The sequence below is a fragment of the Meles meles genome, chromosome X (genome assembly GCF_922984935.1).
Source record: "Meles meles chromosome X, mMelMel3.1 paternal haplotype, whole genome shotgun sequence".
NCBI classification, from domain to species: domain Eukaryota; kingdom Metazoa; phylum Chordata; class Mammalia; order Carnivora; family Mustelidae; genus Meles; species Meles meles.
The window spans coordinates 32,027,708-32,049,708 of record NC_060087.1 but is presented as its reverse complement, the minus strand read 5'-3'; the positions used below and the strand labels follow the sequence as shown (position 1 = coordinate 32,049,708).

The following is a 22,001-nucleotide window of genomic DNA, read 5'->3' as shown; positions in this document are numbered from 1 at the left end:
AGAATGAATCTGGACATCTAAATACCACTATAAATCTCAAAATGGATAATATATTTTAAGTGTATAAGCTAAATTTCCTAGAGGAAAACAGGAACAAATCTTAATGACCTTGGATACTGTATAACTACTAAGACATGATAGTAAATGTACAAGTGACAAAAGGGGAGAAAGAGATACATTGGACTTAATCAAAAGTTTTTAAAACTTTTTTATTTCAAAGGACAAAAAAGAAAATGAGAAAACAACCCAAAGAAGGGGAGAAAATATTTGCAAGTCACATATCTGATAAAGGACTTGTATCTAGAATACATAAAGAACTTCTGCAATTCAACAACAAAAGGATAAATATCCCAATTAAAAATGGGTAAAGAATATTGTATTAATTTCCTATTTTTACAATAACAAATTATAAACAACTCTGTGGGCTACAACAGCTCAGTTTCTTCTACGTCCGTAGGTCAAGAGTCTGACTCCAATCTCAGTGAACCAAAACCAAGATTTCAGCAGAACGACATTCATTTCTGGAGTTTAGTGGAGAATCTATTTCCTTTTTTTTTCTTTTTTTTTTTTTTTTTTCTTTTGAGAATCTATTTACTTATCAGTTCCTACCTTCCAGAGGCCATTGTGTTCCTTTGGCTCATTACCCTCCCCCTTCCATTATCAAAGCCAGTAACAGACATGCAACTATTTTTCACATCATATCACTCTGACACTAACAATTTTTCTGCCTCCTAATTTTATGTTTAAGTACCCCTGTGATTATATTGGGCCCACACAGATAATCCAGGTTAATCTCCCCATTTTAAGGTCAAATGATTATCAACATTACTTCCAATTAAAACCTAAGTTCTCCATTGCCATGAAACATCACATATTCACAAATTCCAGAGATTAAGATAAGGATAAGGACACTTTTAGGTGGTCATTATTCTGCCTATGGTACACATGAATAAACACTTCTCTAAATAACATATACCAATGTACAATAAGCATATGAAAAGACATTCAACATCAATAGTCACTGGGGAAATGTAAATGAAAACTGCAGTGAGAAGCCACTTTGTACCCACTGGGATAGATATAATCAAAAAGAAGAAAATTAACAAATATGGGCAAAGGTGTGGAGGTATTAGAACATTAAAACACAGATTCATATCTTTGGAAAACAGTATGATAGTTTCTCACAAGGTTAAAGAGAGTTATCACATGATTTAACAATTCTACTCTTTGGTGTATACCGAAGAGTACTGAAAACCTGTCCATATGAATTTCTAGATTTTTTTTCTGTTTCTTAAAGAGCACCACTGGGATTTTGATAAGGATTGTAATAAACCTGTAGATCACTTTGGGTAGTACAGACATTTAAAAATATTAATTCTCCCTAACCATGAACACAGGATGGTTTTCTCTTTATTTGTGCCTTCTTTAATTCCCTTCATCAATGTTTCACAATTTTCAGTGTATAAGTCTTTTGCCTCTTTGGTTAAGTTTATTCCTAAGTATTTTACTCTTTTTGTTCCTAATTTAAACACTAAAGATTCTGAATAGTCCATGCAATTTTGAGCAAAAAGAACAAAGCTGGAGGCATCACACTTCCCGATTTCAAACTGTATTACAAAGCTACAGTTACCAAAACAGGACGGTATCGGCATAAAAAAGACATATAAACATATGAACAGAATAACAGAGAGCCCACAAATAAATCTGTGCCTTTATAATCAACTAGACTGCAGTAAGAATGCCAAGAACACACAGGAGAAAAAAGACAGTCTCTTTAATAAATTGTGCTGGAAAAATTGGATATCCACATGCAGAAGAATAACGGAATTTTATTCAGCCTTAAGAAAGAAGAAATTCCTGACATCTGTGACAACATGGATGTACTTAGAGAACGTTATCTTAAGTGAAATAAGCCAGACACAGAAAGAGAAATACTGCATTGTCTTACCTACACGCAGAATCTAAAACAGTTAAACAAACAGAAAAGTAAAAGGTGGTTGCTAGGGTGGGAAGGAACCGGAAATAGGAAGATGTTAGTCAAAGGGCACAAAGTTCAGTTCTCCAAAATGAGTAAGTTCTGGAAATGGTGACTATAGTTAACAATACTGTATCGTACACTTGAAATTTGATAAGATGGTAGATCTTAAGTGTCCTCACCATTAAAAGGACCTTGTAACAATGTAGTAACAATATAATATAGCAGCATTATTCATAAGAGCCAAAAGATGGAAACAACTCAAATGCCCATCAACCCATGAATGGATGAACAAAAGGTAGGCTATCCATACAATGAAATACAATCTGGCCATGAAAAGGATTGAGGCAGTGACACATACTTCCAACACTGACACAACTTGAAAATATAATGCTGAATCAAAGAAACCAAACACAGAGTCCTCATATTTTATGATTATATTTATATGCAGTGTCAAGAACAGGGAAATTTAGACATAGAAAAGAGATTAGTGGCTGCCACAGGCTGAGGAATAAGAAGAGGGAGTGACAGCTCATGGACACAGAGCTTCTTCCTGGGGTGATGAGAATGGTGTAGAATAAGTGCTAATGGTTCCACAATTCTGTGAATATACTAAATAGTACTGAATTATACTCTTTGAATGTGTGAATTTTATCATATGAGAATTCTAGTTCAATAAGCTAGTACTAAAAAGAACAATCTCATCTCACTTCCAAATAATATGCCACTTCTAACAGACGATTTGACCAGCCTGTGTAAGCCACAGGTCTCCAGCAAACCCCCCACACTTCCCACATTCACTTTTTATTAATCTGAAAGTTATTAGTGTTTGAGAAACCCAGAAACACAGAGGGTTAAAAATGACACTTGGAACTTAGCTATCAGACACATTTTGAAAGAGGTCCATGTTGCTGGAGAAAATAAACTGAGTTGGTAGATTCAAGAGGACTGAACTAAAGAAAGTCGAGGAAGCGGTTAAAAAGCACACGTTTTCCATAACGTAGTTAACATCAGTTGTTATTCTATAAAAACTGATTAAATCTATCCAAATTTGGGGGGACGGAAGTGAGTCATTCTAACGAAGCAGGAAGGGTTATAAATATGAGCTGCATGCATTTAAACTTGTGTACAATAGTTCCTGATTGCAACTGGGAGAAAGCTTCCATCAATAATTTTATGAGCCATATCACAATGCAGTGAAGAAAAGATGGTAACATGAGAACCTGAGGTGAAACTGAAAGCATTCACGCTTGCTACTGTTTAGAGCAAGGCTCCAAACTTTTTCTGTAAATGGCCACACAGTAAATATTTTGGGCTTTATGGGCCATATAACTGTAAAAATTAATAAAGGGAAACCTCACTAAAATGGAATCGGGAGGCCAGAAGGAGGAGCTCTCACGCCCTGCCAGTAGACTTCAATTACAAGAAGAAACGTGGTTTGGAAAGAATCATCTGATACGGGACCCAACCAGAAAATATGTACACTGCATCTCCTCTAAGAAATCGACTACCCCAGCAACACAGTCAACAACAAAAAGGCATCACCCTGAACTCCTGCTCTTCTTCAGTGGGTTTTCCTTCAAAATAACCACTCCCAACTTCCTTCTCCTTCTCCTAAAATAATGTTCCTCTCTTTGGTTGCTAGACAAGCCTATGATTTTTGCCATAGCTTGTTTGTCTCGAATTACAGTTCTCTGCTATTCTCAAGTAAATCCAGTTTTGCTGGTAAAATAACTATCTTTTTTTTTTTAAGATTTAATTGTTTATTTGACAGAAACAGCAACAGAAGGAACACAAGCAGGGGGAGAGGGAGAAGCAGGCTTCCTGCTGGGCAGAGAGCCCAACATGGGGCTTGATCCCAGGGCCCTGGGATCATGACCTGAGCCGAGGGCATACACTTAACGAATGAGCCAACCCAGGCGTCCCATAAAATAACTCTTCTTTTTTTTTTTTTTTCTTAAAGAATGCATTTATTTATTTGAGAGAGAGAGCATGAGAGGGGGAAGGGTCAGAGGAAGAAGCCTCGGATTCTAGGATCATGACCTGAGCCAAAGGCAGACACTTAATTGACTGAGCCACCCAGGTGTCCCTTTAACTATCTTATTTTTAATCAACACAGCTCTCTCACAACTATTCAGCTTTGCCTTTGTAGCATGAATGCAGCCATAGACAACAGACAATAAGAGCAGCTACAATCCAACAGTAGTTTACTTTAAAAAAAATGGGCAGCAGGCCAGATTTGGCCTGTGCAGCATAGTCAGCCAACCTTGGTTTAGAGGACAAGGACAAGAGATATGTGAGTAGTGAGAAAGACAGAAGCTGGCCTGGGGCTCACAGGCATTCCTCAGACTTCAACTTGCCTGCTGCACACCAGCAGTTGGAGGCCTAGGCCAGTTAAGAACAACTAGTTTCAAATTTGAAAATTCTGCTCAACCTTTAAGATCTGGCTCATGTTACTATCATAGGCAGACCTAGGTACCTGGCTGGAAGTAAAAACAGTCCTCTGGGTTTCACTATCACCTTCTTAGAGATCTCTTTCAACACATTTTGCGTTCTTCTTAAACCATAGCTGTTGGTATGTATGTTTTACACTTCCTTAGTACATAAAAAAAAATTCTTACTGGGCGGAGCATTGGAGGAAAAGAGGCATCGCTGTCTGCACAGGCAGACCAGGAACCGGTTGCCCTAGGCCAAGGCAGAGAGCGACACAGGCTGTGTCCAGCAGGGTTTCCACCACCACCAAGCGGCCTCCGCAGTCTACACGCTGCCAGCGGGGCTCCAGGAGGCGGCGGAAGTGAGTCTACAGCACGCGCAGGCGCAGGCGCAGGCGCAGCAAGAAGTTGTGCGGTGCCACCTGCGTCCCAGTCCCGCCCTGCTCCGCCACCAGCACCGCCCACGCGGAACCGCCCCCTTCTCCTCCCGCCCCGCCCAGTGACTAGGCAACGGGATGGTGGGGCTTCTGTGGCGGGGTATGTCACTGCTGTACCAATGGAGTCACTCCAGGACCACAAGCACCTGTGCTGAGACCCGAGCCTGTGCCAGGACCCGTTGTCCTCCCTACACTCAGACACCTGCTAACCCTATCTGCTGGCCTATCTGATGACGACAAAACTCCTGCTGCGAGCATACCCTACACCCGCCATGCCTCACTGTGCCCGTGACACATAATGCCCTCGACCATGGCTGCAGGATGCCCTTACATCAGCCACTAAGAGTTGGGGGGCAAAGGGCATGCCGTTAGGCAAAAGGCTGAGAAAATCACCCCTCAGCAAGTAGTTAAGGCTATGGCGGCAATTTTCCCCATACCACCTCACCTCACAGGAGGGCCAGGCCTAGACCCCTCTGAGGCCAAACTGCCAACCCCCTCCCTTCTATCATGGGTTAACTATAGCATGGGGCTACAGCCTGTGCCAATGAGGCACTGGACTTCCGCTTGCCCCACGTCTTTATCCCAGCTTGGCCGATCTTCAGTCTAGGGGTGAGTCCCAAAGCATCTTGCACTTCCTTCAGCATCTCTGAGGTTGGGGCAAGTGCCTAGTTCCTACCTTCTTTTCACTTTTGCAGCTATGGGCAACTACTGGCTCAGGGGCATTCCTCCTCTGGTTGCTGGGTGCCACTGTCCTAGACAAAGCCTTCAGGACCTATTCCTGAACCCACTCAAAACAGGGAGGGCTAAGGCTCCATGTTAGATAGTTAAATTTAGAGTCCTGCCTCCTGGAGCAACAATAAATAAATACTCTCTGAGCGCCCCCCCACTCCAAAAAAAAATCCTTGGAAGCAATAGCTATGTCTGTCCTTCTTTACATTCCCTTCAGTGTCAAATGCTTTTCCTGGCACATGAAAGGCACTTAACAAATAATTACAGATACTGTGTAAGTACCAACACTAAAGCATTCACATCAAGGCCACAGAAGAGATACAATTTATAACACCAGTGAAACAAAATGAAGTTTTTAATCCCCTGCATGTCATTTTAGCAAATTTTAAAATATTTGAAGCATGTGAAAGCATCGAATAATTATCTTACCTGGATACATCCTTCATCAATCTTGCCCCTTTCAGGATCAATTTTAAAATGTGCAGTTTTTTGAAAGCGGTACATCACAGGAAGTGAGTTGGATCGATTTTGCATAATACACAGAAGCTCTGAATGTTCACCCATGAAACATGGTGGAAAATTAAGGACCTTTCCTGGATCAAACTGTAGTAAGACAGGAAGTCCTGTGCCTGTCAGTGCTAATTCCACTTTCTGAAATCGATCACCTGTAAAAGCAATAATAGCTCTTTAACATAAAAAGTGTTGGGAATCCAGCATATTATTTGCTCAGCCCAAATAGTGTCATCTGAAAGAACTGATGAGACATGGGTAGCTCATTCAATCTTCATTCAACAAAATTATTAAGTGCCTTCTCTATGCCAAGTACTCTTCTAGGCTGTGGGGATACAGCAGTGAATAAAATAGACACTGTTCCTGCTCTCATGGACTTTATATTCTAGGGAGGTGAAGCTGACAATAAAATAAGGAAATATATAGTATTTCAGACAGGATAAGTGCTATGGGGAAAAATAATGTTGGGTGAAGGGGAGCACAATTTGTCAGCCGAACATATGCCTCTTTGGCATAAGGATTTTTTTTTTAAGATTTTATTTATTTATTTGTCAGAGAGAGAGAGCACAAGCAGAGGGGAGTGGCAGGCAGAGGGAGAAGGATGCAGGGACTCAATCCCAGGACCCTGGGATCACGACCTGAGCTGAAGGTGGACCCTTAATGGACTGAGCCACCCAGATATCCCTGGCATAAGGATCATTTTAAGCTGACTATTGTTACGTAACAGCAGACACAGGAAAAGCTCTGGAAACTACCAGGAAGAAACTCTCATCAAAGGCGACAAATAAGTAAGTCTGCATAACAACCATACCCTCCCTTACTGTGAACTGAAAACCTCCCATAACTTGCTGCCACACCCCAATATCTTTTGTCTGTAGCTGGAGATGGTATTTAAAGTGATGGTTCCAGCCACTTTGGGGAGCTACTCAGTTTTTCTGGGTGAATCCCATGTATAAAGGAGGCATACATGTTATTAAACTTGTTTGCTTTGTTTTCCCTCTTAATCTGTCTTTTGTTTTGTTTTTTGTTTTGTTTTGTGTTGTTTTTAATTTTATTCATTCATGTGAGAGAGAGAGAGAGAAAGAAAAGCGGGGAGAGGAAGAAGCAGGCTTCCCACTGAGCAGGGAGTCTGACGTGGGGCTGGAGCTTAGGACTCTGGAATCATGACCTGAGCCAAAGACAGACACTTAACCGACTGAGCGACCCAGGTGCCCCCACTTCTTAAGTTGTCTTTTAAGGGAGGTCTCAACCAAGACCCAAGAGAGGTAGAGGGAAAATTATTTTTCCTCTCCTACAAGGGTAAGACAGTATACAATATCTTGGAACTGTTCTTTCATGTGGGAAAGTCCAAAAAGGTTTCTCTTGATAGGGAGACATTTGAGCAAAAATATGAAGGAACTCAGGGGGCGCCTGGGTGGCTCAGTGGATTAAGCCTCTGCCTCTGGCTTGGGTCATGATCTCAGGGTCCTGGGATCGAGTCCTGCATTGGGTATCCGCTCAGTAGGGAGCCTGCTTCCCCCTCTCTCTCTGTTTGCCTCTCTGCCTACTTGTGATCTCGCTCTCTCCGTCAAATAAATAAACAAAATCTTTAAAAATATATATATGTGTATATATATGGGAACTCAGGAAGAAAATCATGTGAAAATCCAGGAAAAGTGTATTCCAGACAGAAGAGCAAGAAGAGCAAATACAAAGACTCTAAGGTAGGAATTTCTTTGGCACGTTCCAAAAACCCTAAGGAACCAAATACAGCTAAGTAAGAGTAGTAGAAGAAGGGTGAGAAAGGGTCAGATTTAACATATACTTTTAAGAGATTCAACAAAATTTGCTGATGGACTAGAAATAAAATAGGAAATTGAACACATGATAAATGGTGAAGCTAAGGTCTTGAGCCTGAGCAACAGAAGTGATAGAATTGCCATTTCTTGAGACAGGAAAGACAGGTTATGGGGAAACCAGGAGGGTTTTTCTGGACATGTTAAGTTTGAGATGCCTAATAGATATCCAGGTGGAAATGTATGCTAGATCACTTAATATATTTACAAGTTTAGAGTGAAGACGAAAGAGGAAGTCTTGGAGGTTTGAGGTGAGGGAAGGTAAGGTGTGTGATACTGGTCTCATACTGTGAGAAAGTGAAGGAAAGGAGGAATGCAGTAGAACTGCCAGCCATCTTAAAGGACCCACTTGGGGTTAGTGATTATAGATTAAAAAGTGAAATAATAGATTATAGATTAAAAAGTGAGATAATAGATTAAAAAGTGAAAAAGTGAAACCAAAAAAACATGGTTTTGTGCTTTTACCCAGCACAATTAGCTTCCTAGTTGCAGACCCAGGGTAGGCTAAGAGTTGAATTTAATCAGATTAGAGGTTTGCCACTCAGTCACTATGGGATATGGGCCAAGAAACAACTGTACATGGAAAAGGGTCATTAAAATAATGGACAGAGGAATATAAGCTGGGCAATAACATAAACGTGAAGTTTTGGAGACACTAGACAGAAGGTAGGAACTACAAACTATAGTTTTATGCATTTCTTCACTGAGGCTCTTGCTAGCCAACCCTGGACTTTAAATTACCTTTAAGGCAAACCTACCATCTCCTTCTCTGGCCATTCAAAATCAGATTCACTTGCAAGACTCAAACAAATCTTCTGTCTATGACAGGCAGACAGAGCTCAAATCACAAACCATAATACAAATAGTAGCAGAACGTGCTCGCTTCGGCAGCACATATACAAATAGTAGCAGAGCACTCGTTTTCTGTCCTAGGGAAACGGTGCAAGCCTGCTCAATGATATCACTCATCCTGATACACAAACCTTTTTGACCCTTGACTTGCCATGCCCCATCTTTCCAAATCCAGTCCCTCACCTGTCTCTATCTTTATTTTCTGTTTGATCTGTCTGGCTAAGCTGAACTCCAAGTCTTGTTCCATTTTTCCTCACTATAACCCATCTAATATTATCTGAGAATATTAAAAAGCGCAATGTGTCTTGACACGCAGCCTGCGAGGCATAATGTCCTTATCAACACCCTGTAAGAAGATATTATACCCTTTTGATTAGGGCTCCAGTTCTAGGTCTTGTCCTTTGACTGTTACTATATGTAGATTCTAAGAGCTAAAGGTCTGGTAGAGATGAAATGGGTTGGTTTGTTCCCATATTAATCTCTAAGAGAAAACATAGGCTTAAAAGGGAAAAGAAGACAGGTTGGTTTTTTATTTTCTTTTTTCATTCTTTAATTCTAGATCATCATGTTTATCTACTGTCATTTAAAAATAATGAAGTCACCTAAATTCTAACTTGTAAAATTTTTATGTAAATGATTCTGAGGGTTGGCTTCTTTCTTAACATGCCACAAAAGACATTTTTTTTAAAGATTTTATTTATTTGACACACAGAGAGAGATCACAAGTAGGCAGAGAGGCAGGCAGAGAGGCAGGCAGAGAGAGAGAGGAGGAAGCAGGCTTCCTGCTGAGCAGAGAGCCCGATGCGGGGCTCGATCCCAGGACCCTGAGATCATGACCTGAGCCGAAGGCAGTGGCTTAACCCACTGAGCCACCCAGGCGCCCCACAAAAGACATTTTTAAGGTATCTTGAATGTTTGCATTTTTGTTCTATTCAATAATTACACACGTTTATTAAATTGCCTCTACAAATATGATCCCCAAACTTTTAAATAATTTAAACGACTGTACATTTGATGCTTATATTCATTTCATACTTACTTTTCATGGTTTTACTGTTATCATCCCTCAAAAATCCATCTTTACTTCCCACAGACTCAAATCTCAAAAAGAGAGCATAGTCCTGCCTATGTGAAGGATCATTATTCTTTTTACCATCAATCATTAGCCTGTAAAAAATTACAATCAATTATTTTGAAAGCAAAGATGATATACTCTATTACCTCTCAATAGGAATCAACCCAATCCTTAAGTCTACACGAACAGATGAAAAGTTCAGGAATAAAAATATAATTGTGACCCATTTTCCGAAATTATTGCCCAGATATAGAGACTTGCCAGAAGAATGCCACAAAATGTAAAGATTCAGAAAAATGGGTTCATGACAACATTTGCAAGACAAAAGTAATTTAAAAATACTAAGTTGTCAAGGTCCAGCTCCACTGTCACTTTCTATGTAAAGGATTTTCTTTCCAGGCCAAGTTCATTGCTAGTTAAGAGCTCTGTTCAATTCTCTCCAATAGTCCTTTTTACCTCTGGGTGTAATTGCAAACCTGTGTTCCATACCTGTCACCTCCTGTAGACTAAGCACATATTGCTACCCACATGCATGATATTCTTGGAGGAGAACAAGCAATTTGGAGAACAAGATTGGACAACAGCTGAATCTTGTCAAACGAGAAAAGGAAAGGGAAGATGGGAAAAGGGAAGAAGGAACAACATCAGAGATGGGTTATCTCTAGACCTGTAGACTGACTGTTTTTACTTGCTTACCTGCAGGTCAGCTTTTTTAGCAGTGGATACTCAGTTACATATTAAAAAAAAATTGATGTGAAATATTACACAGGAATGCAAGTAGCATGTTAAAAACATATTTAACTAAGCCTTCCAATCATAATCATACCTATGAGTTTGTGCTAGACCATCAGAAAAAGCTTACATGCTACCATGAATAAGAATATTTAGAATTTCAGAGATCGTGTGTTACAGAATCTTATACGTTGACCAAAGAAATTGCCTGTGGGAAAATATGATTCATGAGGCAACTGAAGATTGTACAAATAGAAGAATTACTTGATTTATTACCGTCCTTAAATTAAAATACAATTCAGTCTCCACCAATCGGTATCATCATCAAGCAATCCTGTTGCCTCAGAGAAAAGTACATTGAGCACTGCCTCCTCCCAAGGGTAAACATACAGTTGTATAGTGGGATCGATTATCGCCACACACGGCCACCTCAAGTACAGCTGAAGTTGCTCCTATGTATTTAAAACAGCATTTCCAAACATATTTTCAAACTAAATAACCAAACCAAGAACAGAGAATTATGAAAAATATACATTAGCAAAAGTCCTACAAGTCTGTATGAAGTTTAGCAAGCAAGGGTGGTGGATTCCAGCAGTTTCTAGAGGCTTACTCTTCATGCTCCTTGGCAAGCAAGCATCTTGCTATGGCCAGAGACCCACATCCTCTTTGAAAGGATCGACATATCCTGCATGCCACTGGCTATCACCTATTTCTGCAGGGACAATAAGGTCTTGTTGCACAGAATCGTCTGGGCTCACAATGCAAAACCACATAAGACTTCCACTCCTACAAGGTCTGAAGAGATTTGTAACCAAACATGAAATATGTAGAACAAAATTTTAAAAATATGCAAAATAATATTAACCATGTTAGAAATATTGAAAGCTGTAATAAGAAAAATCTGATTGGTGCCTTCTGATCAGTCTTACTGTTAAAGTCAGTTTGATGAATGTATGATTAACATATTTTCAATTAATAAAAAACACCATAATTGAATTTTTGCTTACTTTGGGCTGAAACAAAATGTAATTATAATCTTTTGATAAGGTAGTAATCTCCCTTCATTAGGAACACAAGAAATAAAAGTGGTAACATCCATGTTCTTTATTTTGCTTAAGTAGGTGAGATTATTTAAAGCAACATCTGTTCTTTGTTGAATATTTGTACCCTGTAATATAAAATCAGAAATAAAAAGAATATTAAGGTAGAACGCAAATAAAATATTTTAAGAGGAGATCATAACATAATTGTTGAAATTTTAGTCTAGAAGATCAAGAATATGAATGTCTTTAAAGAAACATACATAAATTTGACCAAGGCACATCGTAAAATTAAAGGAACTATTGAAAAATTGATGAGAACAGAAATCCCCACAAGTAGCTACTAATCTATAAGAAGCATTTGTCTGGTTTACTTCAGATACAGATCACTATTAGTGTTAGTTTAATTTACAGAATTTTTTGAGGTTACCCTTGAAGACACATGAAAGGGAATCATATCTATCTGCATGTTAAAACGTACTTAGAATAACTTAACAGCTTTTTTGGACATTAGTTCAAAATCATCTGTTTCAAAACACATTACTCAATTTTCCCCTGTTGCACTATTTACATACCAGTTCTTCTCCAACTGCATCATTTTGCATTATGGCCACCCAATTTATGGGTTCTGGGCTATTATTGTATAGAAGTGCATGTTCAATTTTTGAAGTTCCGAAGAAAACTGAACCGAAGTGTATGCATTCCAACTTTCTGTCATTACTCATGTTTAACAATTCAATAATCTGCTCGACCACATGAGCTTTGACACTCAAGAGTACATCTGGACGACCTTGTAAGCTCACTCTACAAGATAATGAATTATACGTATGTATTTTAATTAGAAGTCTGTATACTTAATTTTTCTCCTAAATATTTGAATAAACAGAAATTTTATAAAACCACATTATAATTAAGATTCAAAGGCCTAAGAGCAGTTCCTTTCTTATACATGCCAGAGAGTATCATGTCCTTCTGACTATCTGAATTTGCACAGTGGAATGGCATATGTACAACCTAATTCATTGTCCCCAAGAAACAAAAAAGTTGGAAAACAATCACACGGTTTGACTCCAAAAAGAACTTATTGCCAGGTCCCTATCACCAGTTATTTTATAAACACTAGAATTAGATGGGATTATATAGATGGTCACCTGTAGTTCTAGAATTCTGAGATTCTTTTCTAACTCATTGCACTCCCAAGTCCAACAGTCAACCTCATCCCCACCCTAATAACCCAATTCCCTATGTAGTATCTCAGCAAAATCCCACTTGTCTGCAGAAATGAAGATCTCCCCATAAAGCTTCATTTCCTAGACTAATTTCAATTCCCTTTTGAAACTGCCCCCATATGCATATTTATCCCTCTGTGGCATAAATGCAATCCTTTTGACTCTCACCCCATCAAATACCACAAATAACTGATCACTCCACAACTATCACCTAAGACCTTATCTTACACTACATCTCTGTCATGGTGGGCATGGCTGATACCATCTACATACATTTCTCTTCCCTTAGAGCTTCCTTGACACCAAATTTTGCTGGTTTCCTTCTAACTTGTTCAGATTCTACCTTCTCATTCTTCTCTGGCTTGGATATTTTATAAACTCCATGAATAATGGTGTCTTTCTCCTACTCTTTTACACTCTGCCCTCCTTGTCAAAGTTATTTTCAACACTTCATGCTTCATCTACAACTTAACCACTGACAACCCTCAAGCCAATATACCTAGACCAAATTTTTTTTCTGGGACTCAAGATAAGGAAATCTAATAGGCTCCACAGGATTCTGCAAAGCAAATCAATTCCAACAGTTTAAAACTGAACTCCAGATCCGCTCCCACAGCCCTGTCCTTCCTCTTACCTTCTCTTTCTATAACCAGTCACTACATCTACTTAAATCTGCCTCCATAATATTTCTCCAATCGGCACACTTCTCTCCATACCCGCCATTTGCACCTTAGCTGAAGCCTTCATCATTTCTCTTCTGTTTTACTCTTACAGTTTCTAGGCAGGCTACCCCTCCACATATGTACTCCCTGATTTGTTGTGCCCGCTGCTATCAGCACGACCTTTCTAAACTGCAAACTAATCAAGACACTCCCATCTTAAAACCTTCCCGAGAGTCCACAGCCTTTACAATAAAACCTAAGCTTCTGGGGCGCCCAGGTGGCTCAGAGAGTTAAGTCTCTGCCTTCCGCTCAGGTCATGATCTCAGGGTCCTGGGATCGAGCCCAGCATCAGGCTATCCGCTCGGCAGGGAGCCTGCTTCCCCCTCTCTCTCTGCCTGCCTGCTTGTGATCTCTCTGTCAAATAAACAAACAAATAAAAGATTAAAACAACAAAAACAACAACAACAACAAAACCTAAGCTTCTATCAGGGCTCAAACTGTTTCTCAAACATTTTTTTTTGGCTGTGGCCTTCAATAAGAAATTCATTTACGCATGAACACAAATGCATACATACAAATGCATACACAAATACACAGGCAAGAGTGCATGCACATGCACACGCACACACATACACAAAACAAGTTTTGCAAAACATTTGCCCTTACTATGTGAGATGCATTCTGATATTACCTGTTTCATTGTTTTGATGCTGGCGGAGGCCTATTATAGTGAATGCACATCCCACTAATGGATATAGACACAGTACATGAAAAAAATGCTGTCCTAGGTAGTCCTCTACTAGACCTTGCACCATTCTGGGTTTGTAGTCTCATCTCACATCACTACGTCGGTACCTCCATCTCTTTGCCTCTATATTGCCTCAGCTCTCTCAGTGTGTAACAGTCTATTTACCTCCACGATTTCAAGTCTTCTACTTGCTCTGCCTGAAATTACTCTTCAAACCCACCCCCAACAGCAACACCCACCTCCCCTAGGCACACATCCACACACACACAGCTCAAATCATACCACTGCTCTTTGCCTGGCTACTTCCTACTCACCAATAAGTGTTTGGGTACACTATCACCTCCTTAATGGAGCCCTTTCTTGATCCACTCCCTCAGCCCTCAAAAATCTAAACTAGAAGCTCCTGTTATCCCACAGACCATCCTCTGCTGCTTCCATTTTTCAGTCTCTAGTGCTTGGCAAATAGAGACTCAGAGAATGAATGCTAACTGAAAGAACAAAGAAGTTAATATACATTCAAGATAACAGGCATATCTGAAGAGTAAAACAGGAAAGTATTAAGTACTACATTAGAATTAAGAACCATAGTATAGCTTACATTGCCCCTTCATTTACAATTCTGGGCTGGTCAGCACAGAAATCCACTTTAACAATCACTGATGACTTGGGTTCTACAATACCATTACTTGGAAAAATGACAATGGGTAATTGGCCTTGGTATTCTGCTTTAAATGTACCTGAAGAGAACAAGAGAAGGTGGTTTACATCTGGATCCTTAGAGTGTCATAGTCACATTCTTAATAGGGGACAAGACACACATTACACTGTATATGGTCTACTGTGGACCAAGAATCACAGCTTTGATTATAAGTTTAGTCTCTGGGGTCACCCAACAAACATGAACTGATTGTTAGGACTCAAGCTTCACTGATAGTTAAGATATACCATCCGTTTCCAATGTTCAGGCACGTATGCTAGGAGCGTTGTATATGTTAGTCTATATAATCCTCAAAGTGACTCTATGATATAGGTTCAATAGTTACCTCCATTTTATAAATAAGGGGAAAAAGCTTAGAATGGCTGAGTGATTTGTCCAAAGACACACAAATATCGTGGTAGATTACACAGTTGACCCCAATTCTTCACCCTTCTCTGCCTCTTGTCACGATGCTACCAGGAACGACCTATGTTTTCCTACCCCTTGAGTTGGAGCCTGACCATGTGATATTCTTTGGGCAATAGCATGGGTAGAAATGGCATCAATGCCAGCTCCAATGCCAGGTGTCTTCGTGCACTTCTCCCACGTAAAGTACTTGAGTAGCTGCTGTCCCTTTGGCCTGTGCTTCAGAACCAGCACACATGAACAGAGCCTCCAGCTGACTCACAGACCTGCAGTGAGTAACAGAACATCCCCAACAGCCTAAGTTTGAAGCAGAGCTACCCAGCTGAGCCCAGCTTAGATCAGTCAAGTCCCAGCCAATCTGCATAAAAATTGACAATTAAAAAATAATTGCCTGTTTAAGATACAGAACTGTGGAGTAGTTTGTTCCATGGCAATAGTTGACTACTATAGTTAGAAACTAATAGGGCTGAGTTTTCACTTGCATGTTTCTGACCAAAGGGCTCACAGTGATAGTCACTACCATTTCTTTAAAAAAAAAAAAAAAAAAATGGGGTGGCTGGGTGGCTCAGTAGGTTAAGCCTCTACCTTCAGGCCAGGTAATAATCCCAGGGTCCTGCGGGCCCTATGCTTGGCAAGGAGCCTGCTTCCCCCACCTACTTATGATCTCTCTTTCTCCGTCAAAGAAACAAAATATAAATAAATAAATAAATAAATGAGATTTATTTATTTAAGTAGTCTCTACACCCCATGGAGGGTTGGAACTCACAACACCAAGATCAAGAGTTGCCTGTTCTGTTCTACCAACTGAGCCAGCCAGGAGCCCCATCACTTCCTGATAAATGAATTAATGCAGTTCATACAGGGAAAGGGCAAAAGGAATGGGTTTCTAGAATCAAACAGCATAGGAGAAGAAAGCTAAAAAAAAATATCTTATTCTGAAAGCAGAAATGGTTTGTAATTGATGGTCCTGTTTAAGTGTCTATATTACAGCATGCAGTCCTTGAGATTACACACTATATTTTTTTCCTCATCTCTGTGGTCCCAGCACCCTACACAGTGCCTAGCACCAACTGCTACTCAAAATATGCCCAACAAATGGAAGCAGCCAATCATGAGTTTCCTCAATCTCATTATGCAGTAAAAACACAAATGAGCATGCTGCCAATATAAACAACTTTGCAAATTTCAGTTCACCAATTTTAAATCATATTTGATAAAATTTTCCAAAATTATTCATTTCACTTAGGAAAACAAAATATTAGCATAATAAAAGTACTAGAAGTATAAAAAGGCAATAAGACTTCTGTAAGTACGGAGATAATCTGATACAAAAATCAAACAAACTCATAGTAACAAAATTTGTTCATCTGATCATTTTAGAGAAGTGTTAATAACATAATTAAGAGGTTTTTTTGTCATAAAACAAAAATCTATAAAATTATATCCATTTCAAATAAATATTATTGACTCAGTTCTCCAGAAAAGTAAAATTATGTGAGTCTAGTTAAGACTGAGTCAGTGAGATAGTTCCTATACTGTAATCACTTTGATATAATTTGACAAAAGGATTTAATATATCAAAAATTTAAGAATAACTCCAAAACCAAAAGAACAACATTCAATCTTCTAAATATATTAAAACAGTGGTTACACAAACATTACTGTCTTATATAACCTTAATGCCACTAGTAATAATGAAGTATTTGACTTTTATTTTTAAATGACTAAGAATAGAAGCAAGGACATCATCCTAAGGAAAGGTGTCATTGAAGGAAGGATATTATAGAAGGCATTTTTGTCACTAAATTTTCATTTCTCTTTAGATATGACACTGGTTGATGTTTGGAGAATGAACTAGGAGATAAGGGACTTCAGAGAAATAATTTTAGTTGGTGTAATTACTAAGCAAAAAAAGATGATGGCCTGTTGTAGAGAAGTGGCAATGGGCCAGAGAAAAGAGGATTACTGACATAATTAAGAAGTTAAACAGACAGGATTTAATAACTGACTAAGGGGGTAGGAGGGTAGGGAAAAAAAAAAGGAAGAAGTCAAGGATTTTACCAAGTTTCTGACTTGCCCAAATACATGGTGGTAACCTTTAATGAAGAAGAGAAAAGGAGAAGTTTTGGGGAAAAGGTGAGAAGCTTAGTTTAATACATGTTAAGTTTGAGAAACGGGAAGGAAATGCAAAGGACTGTATAGACCTCAGTGAAGTGACAGGAATGAAAGTGTGTTGACTAAGGAAACATCTGGGTCCATGGCAAATTCTAAAAAATGCTCACATTTAAGGAACCCCTGAAAAGGGACAACAGTCCACAGAAGAGAACTGAAGAGGAGGCAGGCAGCAGAAAAGAGCAATTCTAACATCAATAGTGAATATTTATTGAACACTTACTATATATCAGAGAGTATGCTAAGCATTTTATTAACCATCATCACAATTAGAGGAGGTAGGCACTATGTTTGCCTCTACAATGGATGTTCCAGAAGTGGGTCTGCCCAGCCAGTAAATGTTATAAGGATTTGGGTCCTGGAAGACCTCACTCCAAATCTGAGCCACTACTTTATATAAGCCACTGAAGAGTCATAGAAGCCAAACTTTTGGCTTTTTTCCCCCCACAAGATACCACCAGTGGCCACCTGTGTCAAATGTTGCTATTAACTAAATGTAAACTGTCATGTAAAATAAACACTTCGCTTTGTCCACTAATGAGATTTAGAAGAACATAGGGCACGTGAGGTTACCCATAGCTGTGGCTGGGATAAAGTGTCCTTCGCACAAACCTGTATGTTTTGGGAATCTGAGTTGTTCTACCTTTCCTAGAGAAGTAGCTCAGGCATTGGGTGATGAAGTGTATACATTGTTACCTTCCCTTTATTCTTCCAAAATTCTTTTAGAAACGATGAGATAGATTTTTGTGTAGAAGCATTTATAATATCTTACTTTATTTTTTCCTTCCCTTCCCCTATGTTCACCTGCTGTGTTCCTTAAATTCCACACAAATCATAAGGAATGCTGAACTCTAGGCAACAAACTGAGGGTTGCTGGAGGGGAGGTCAGTGGGGGGATGGGGTAACTGGGTGCTGAGCATTAAGGAGGGCACTTGATGGAATGAGAACTGGGTGTTGTATGCAACTCATGAATCACTAAATTCTACCCCTGAAACTAAAAAACAAAACAAAACACACACACAAAAAACCTGTTAAGTCAGGGCAAACAGTCTGCAGTTCATAGCATGCTACTGAAAATCAAAAGTCATATATCCAAGGTCATTGTTATTTTCTATGTACGCTTTATTTTTTTTTTAAGTTTCCTTGAGTCTAAGCATACCCAGGGTATATCAGTCTTCACTTTCATTTGGATACTCTTCAGAATGCCCATATGGGATTTAACAGGTTACTTCTAAGTTCAATCACCTTTCATTGAAAGCTTAAGTTTTGGGGGGTTTTTTGTTGTTTGTTTGTTTTTTTAATGTACTAAAATGACAAATCATTTTTTTCTTTTGTAATATCCTGGTCAAATTATTTTTAGAAATTTTCTTTTATTCATGTACAGTTGACATATGATTAATGATTCTTTTCTGAAACTCTGAGAGATCACTGAACCAAATGAGTTACACAAAGGTTTAGAGAATGTCTGCTATATGCCAGCATTGTATTATGCAAGAACTGTGGATTGAGAGTCCATGACAGCAGTTTCCAAGAAAACAAAAAATACACATTGAGAATAAGTAGCGGGTGCTTCTCTGAGTCCTGGACTTGGTCCAATTTAGCAAACGTCCTGGTTCTTAGATGATGCTAGGCTTTTCCAGACTGTGAAGTAGAGAGATGATGCTGATGATCAGGGAAGGGGGCAAAGTGGCCATTAAGAGCAAGAGAAAGGTCATACATTTTGGGCAAAATAACCCAAATAAACCTAAATGTTGATAAGTTCTAAGGTAGCTGTTCAAACACAGAAATGATGTGTAACGATCCCACTAGGGACTTTAAAGACTGTTCTACATCAAAACACTCTAGTAGAAAAAGTCTTCTCAGATATTCAAGGTTACTGAGCGGAAGAGGGAAATGACTGCAGTTCCAGGCATGCTAAAATCATAATGCTTTTTCAATGATGTTCTTTAAAAGATAAAAACTGAGAAACAATAAAATCATAAAACAGAGCATGGAGTTCACCAGCTCACAAAGTACTAAGAGTAGAGACTTATCTAAAAACTGAGCCATGCCTTCAAAATGGAAAGACAAGCACTACTTTGCACAGTAAGGAGTACACTCAGGAAACACAGAGGGTAAGAAAACAAAATGTATTCAACAATATTTGGCTAAATCCATGGATAATTACTCCATAATGGGCCATTAAAATAAAAAATCATGAAGTTGTTACATAGATCAACTAATAACCCCAGGGTCACCACCAGAGAGAGAAAACAAAGCACACACCATGAAGCTGCTGAGTGTGGCTTTCTAATGTCCTCTTAAGTATGCATATAAATTTATAAACATTTGATCTTTGACACTAAAGCTATAAAATATTTGTCATGTAAAATCCATTTTAAAAATTTTATTAAAATTATCTTTGGTTATTAAACCTATTTTCTGTATAAGTGTTTTTCCTCATGAAAATACACTGTTATTCTCATGAATATTTATATACTGTGTTTGTAGGTAATAAGGACTTTATGACACCTTACAGGCACTTGCTACTGTGAATATAAAACATCATAACAATTTTGCTAATGGTGGAAAAAATAATATCATTCAAGTCCAAGAATGAGAAACAAAGTCAACACTAAGAAAATGTGTTTCATTGATAATAATTTGTTTCAGTTTGTAAGGTAATACTAATTAACATTTTATGGTACTCAATTATAAAGTACAAATTGTAGTATTTAGTACAAATAAATGTACAAGCAAAATATTAATGTAATACTAAGACCCAAAGTGGATTACTTTTCCTAAAATGAATGGGTCTAGATCTGAGGCTTAGTTTTATTTTATTTTATTAAGTAAAATAATCTAAATATTCATTTAAAATTAAAACCACATATACTTGTTACTTACAGAGAGCTTTTATATGTAATGAAACTGTACAGTTTGGTCTTATTTTACAATAAAGAGAGGATATGATCAAAACTTTGAAAGATTTGGAATGCACAAGAGTTAAGAGAGGTTTTAGAAAATATATAATAAAAATAAAATTCTCTCAATTAAATACCACTGCTCTAAAAAATTGAGAGTCGAAAGGACCATACAGCCTATAATCACTAGCCATGAGAGACCCTATCCTTAACATTGGAGTCAGACCACAAACGAGCTGAATGTTGTACAATCCCACCGGCACCAGAAATTTAATCATTTAAAAACCAAAGCATGGAAAATTGAAATGAGCAACATTTGGTGAGGAACAATTACCAGTTTTATTTGTTTAACACTAGGAAGAAATCAGTACAGTGACAAACTACCTTTGTCTTAATAATTCCCACTGCTCAATCAAGCAGCCCCAGAGAGTATCCTCACTTAGTGTCAAACAGGACTGGAATTAAGACCAGTTTTATGTATCTGACAAGCAGTCTCAGAAAAAAAATGCCCTCCCTATGCGGAGCTAGTCCTCATGTCAGCTCAGCAGAAATGGAAACCTTGCCAGCCCAGATAACGACCATCCAATCAGGACAATGAAGGGATAAAGGAATTTAATACATACTGTATATAATCAGTGAAGAGTGTGCATGAATACATAGACACATACAGACATATACACATTTATGGAAACTCTTAGGTCACAGTAAAAACCTCCAGAAATAATCCAGTCTGGAGAAAAGCATTTACTCTTTCAACAAAAAGTGAGTAAGCTTTCTAGAGACCATCATGTAAACTCAAAGTTGAATACGATAGAGAAAAAGAACAAATATTTATTGAGCGCCAATGATGAGTCAAGTACCATACTACAAACCTAAGTATATACATGATTAACCATAGTTCATTTTATTAATGACAGTTGATAAATGAGAAATATCAAGTTCAACATCCTAAAAGATACTTGGCCCAGGTCACACAGCTAGTAAGGCATTGTACCCTGATTCTGTCTCTGGATAGCTCGCTCTAAGGATTAAGTCACTCCCGTAACACCATCCTGCCTTCTGTCCTCAGGGAGATCACCAGTCACCTGGGATTCAGGCTGTTAATCAGCATCATAAGCAAACAGACTTATCTTTCCTGAATTATTATCTATCAGTCTTTTACAATTATCCTATTTAAGGGCCTTCAGTTCTGAACTATTTCTAATGACAGACATCTTCTTTTGGGGAGGGAGAGGAGGACTGAATCAGAGAATCCATTAATTATACAAAGTATACATTTTAAATAATACCAACATTCTTCCAAAAGTGTAAATTAATTTATAAGACAGGAAGTATTTACCTGGAGCTCTGCCACGGTTAATGATATTAATCTCTTTACAATACACTTTACTATCAGCAACCAATGTGCCAAAATTAACTTCTGACTCAATTTCCAACTGACAGGATGGAATCAACCTAAGGGAAGGGAAAAGAGGACAACATAATTAAACAATTATACTCTCATACTTAAATCCACAGGGGGACATACAGAGACACATTTATTAATT

General features: G+C 38.5%; 1 protein-coding gene across 1 annotated transcript in view; it reads right to left on the bottom strand.

Annotated features, from left to right (window-relative positions):
* CFAP47 (cilia and flagella associated protein 47) overlaps positions 1 to 22,001 on the bottom strand; it is a 545,441-nt gene that overhangs the window by 510,143 nt on the left and 13,297 nt on the right. Inside the window, exons 3-8 of the mRNA XM_045994745.1 lie at positions 21,794 to 21,909; positions 14,855 to 14,993; positions 12,193 to 12,421; positions 11,585 to 11,745; positions 9,810 to 9,937; positions 6,003 to 6,238 (exon numbers count right to left, since the gene is read on the bottom strand). Coding sequence (XP_045850701.1) covers positions 6,003 to 6,238; positions 9,810 to 9,937; positions 11,585 to 11,745; positions 12,193 to 12,421; positions 14,855 to 14,993; positions 21,794 to 21,909 — 1,009 coding nt within the window. The remainder of the gene's footprint in view (positions 1 to 6,002; positions 6,239 to 9,809; positions 9,938 to 11,584; positions 11,746 to 12,192; positions 12,422 to 14,854; positions 14,994 to 21,793; positions 21,910 to 22,001) is intronic.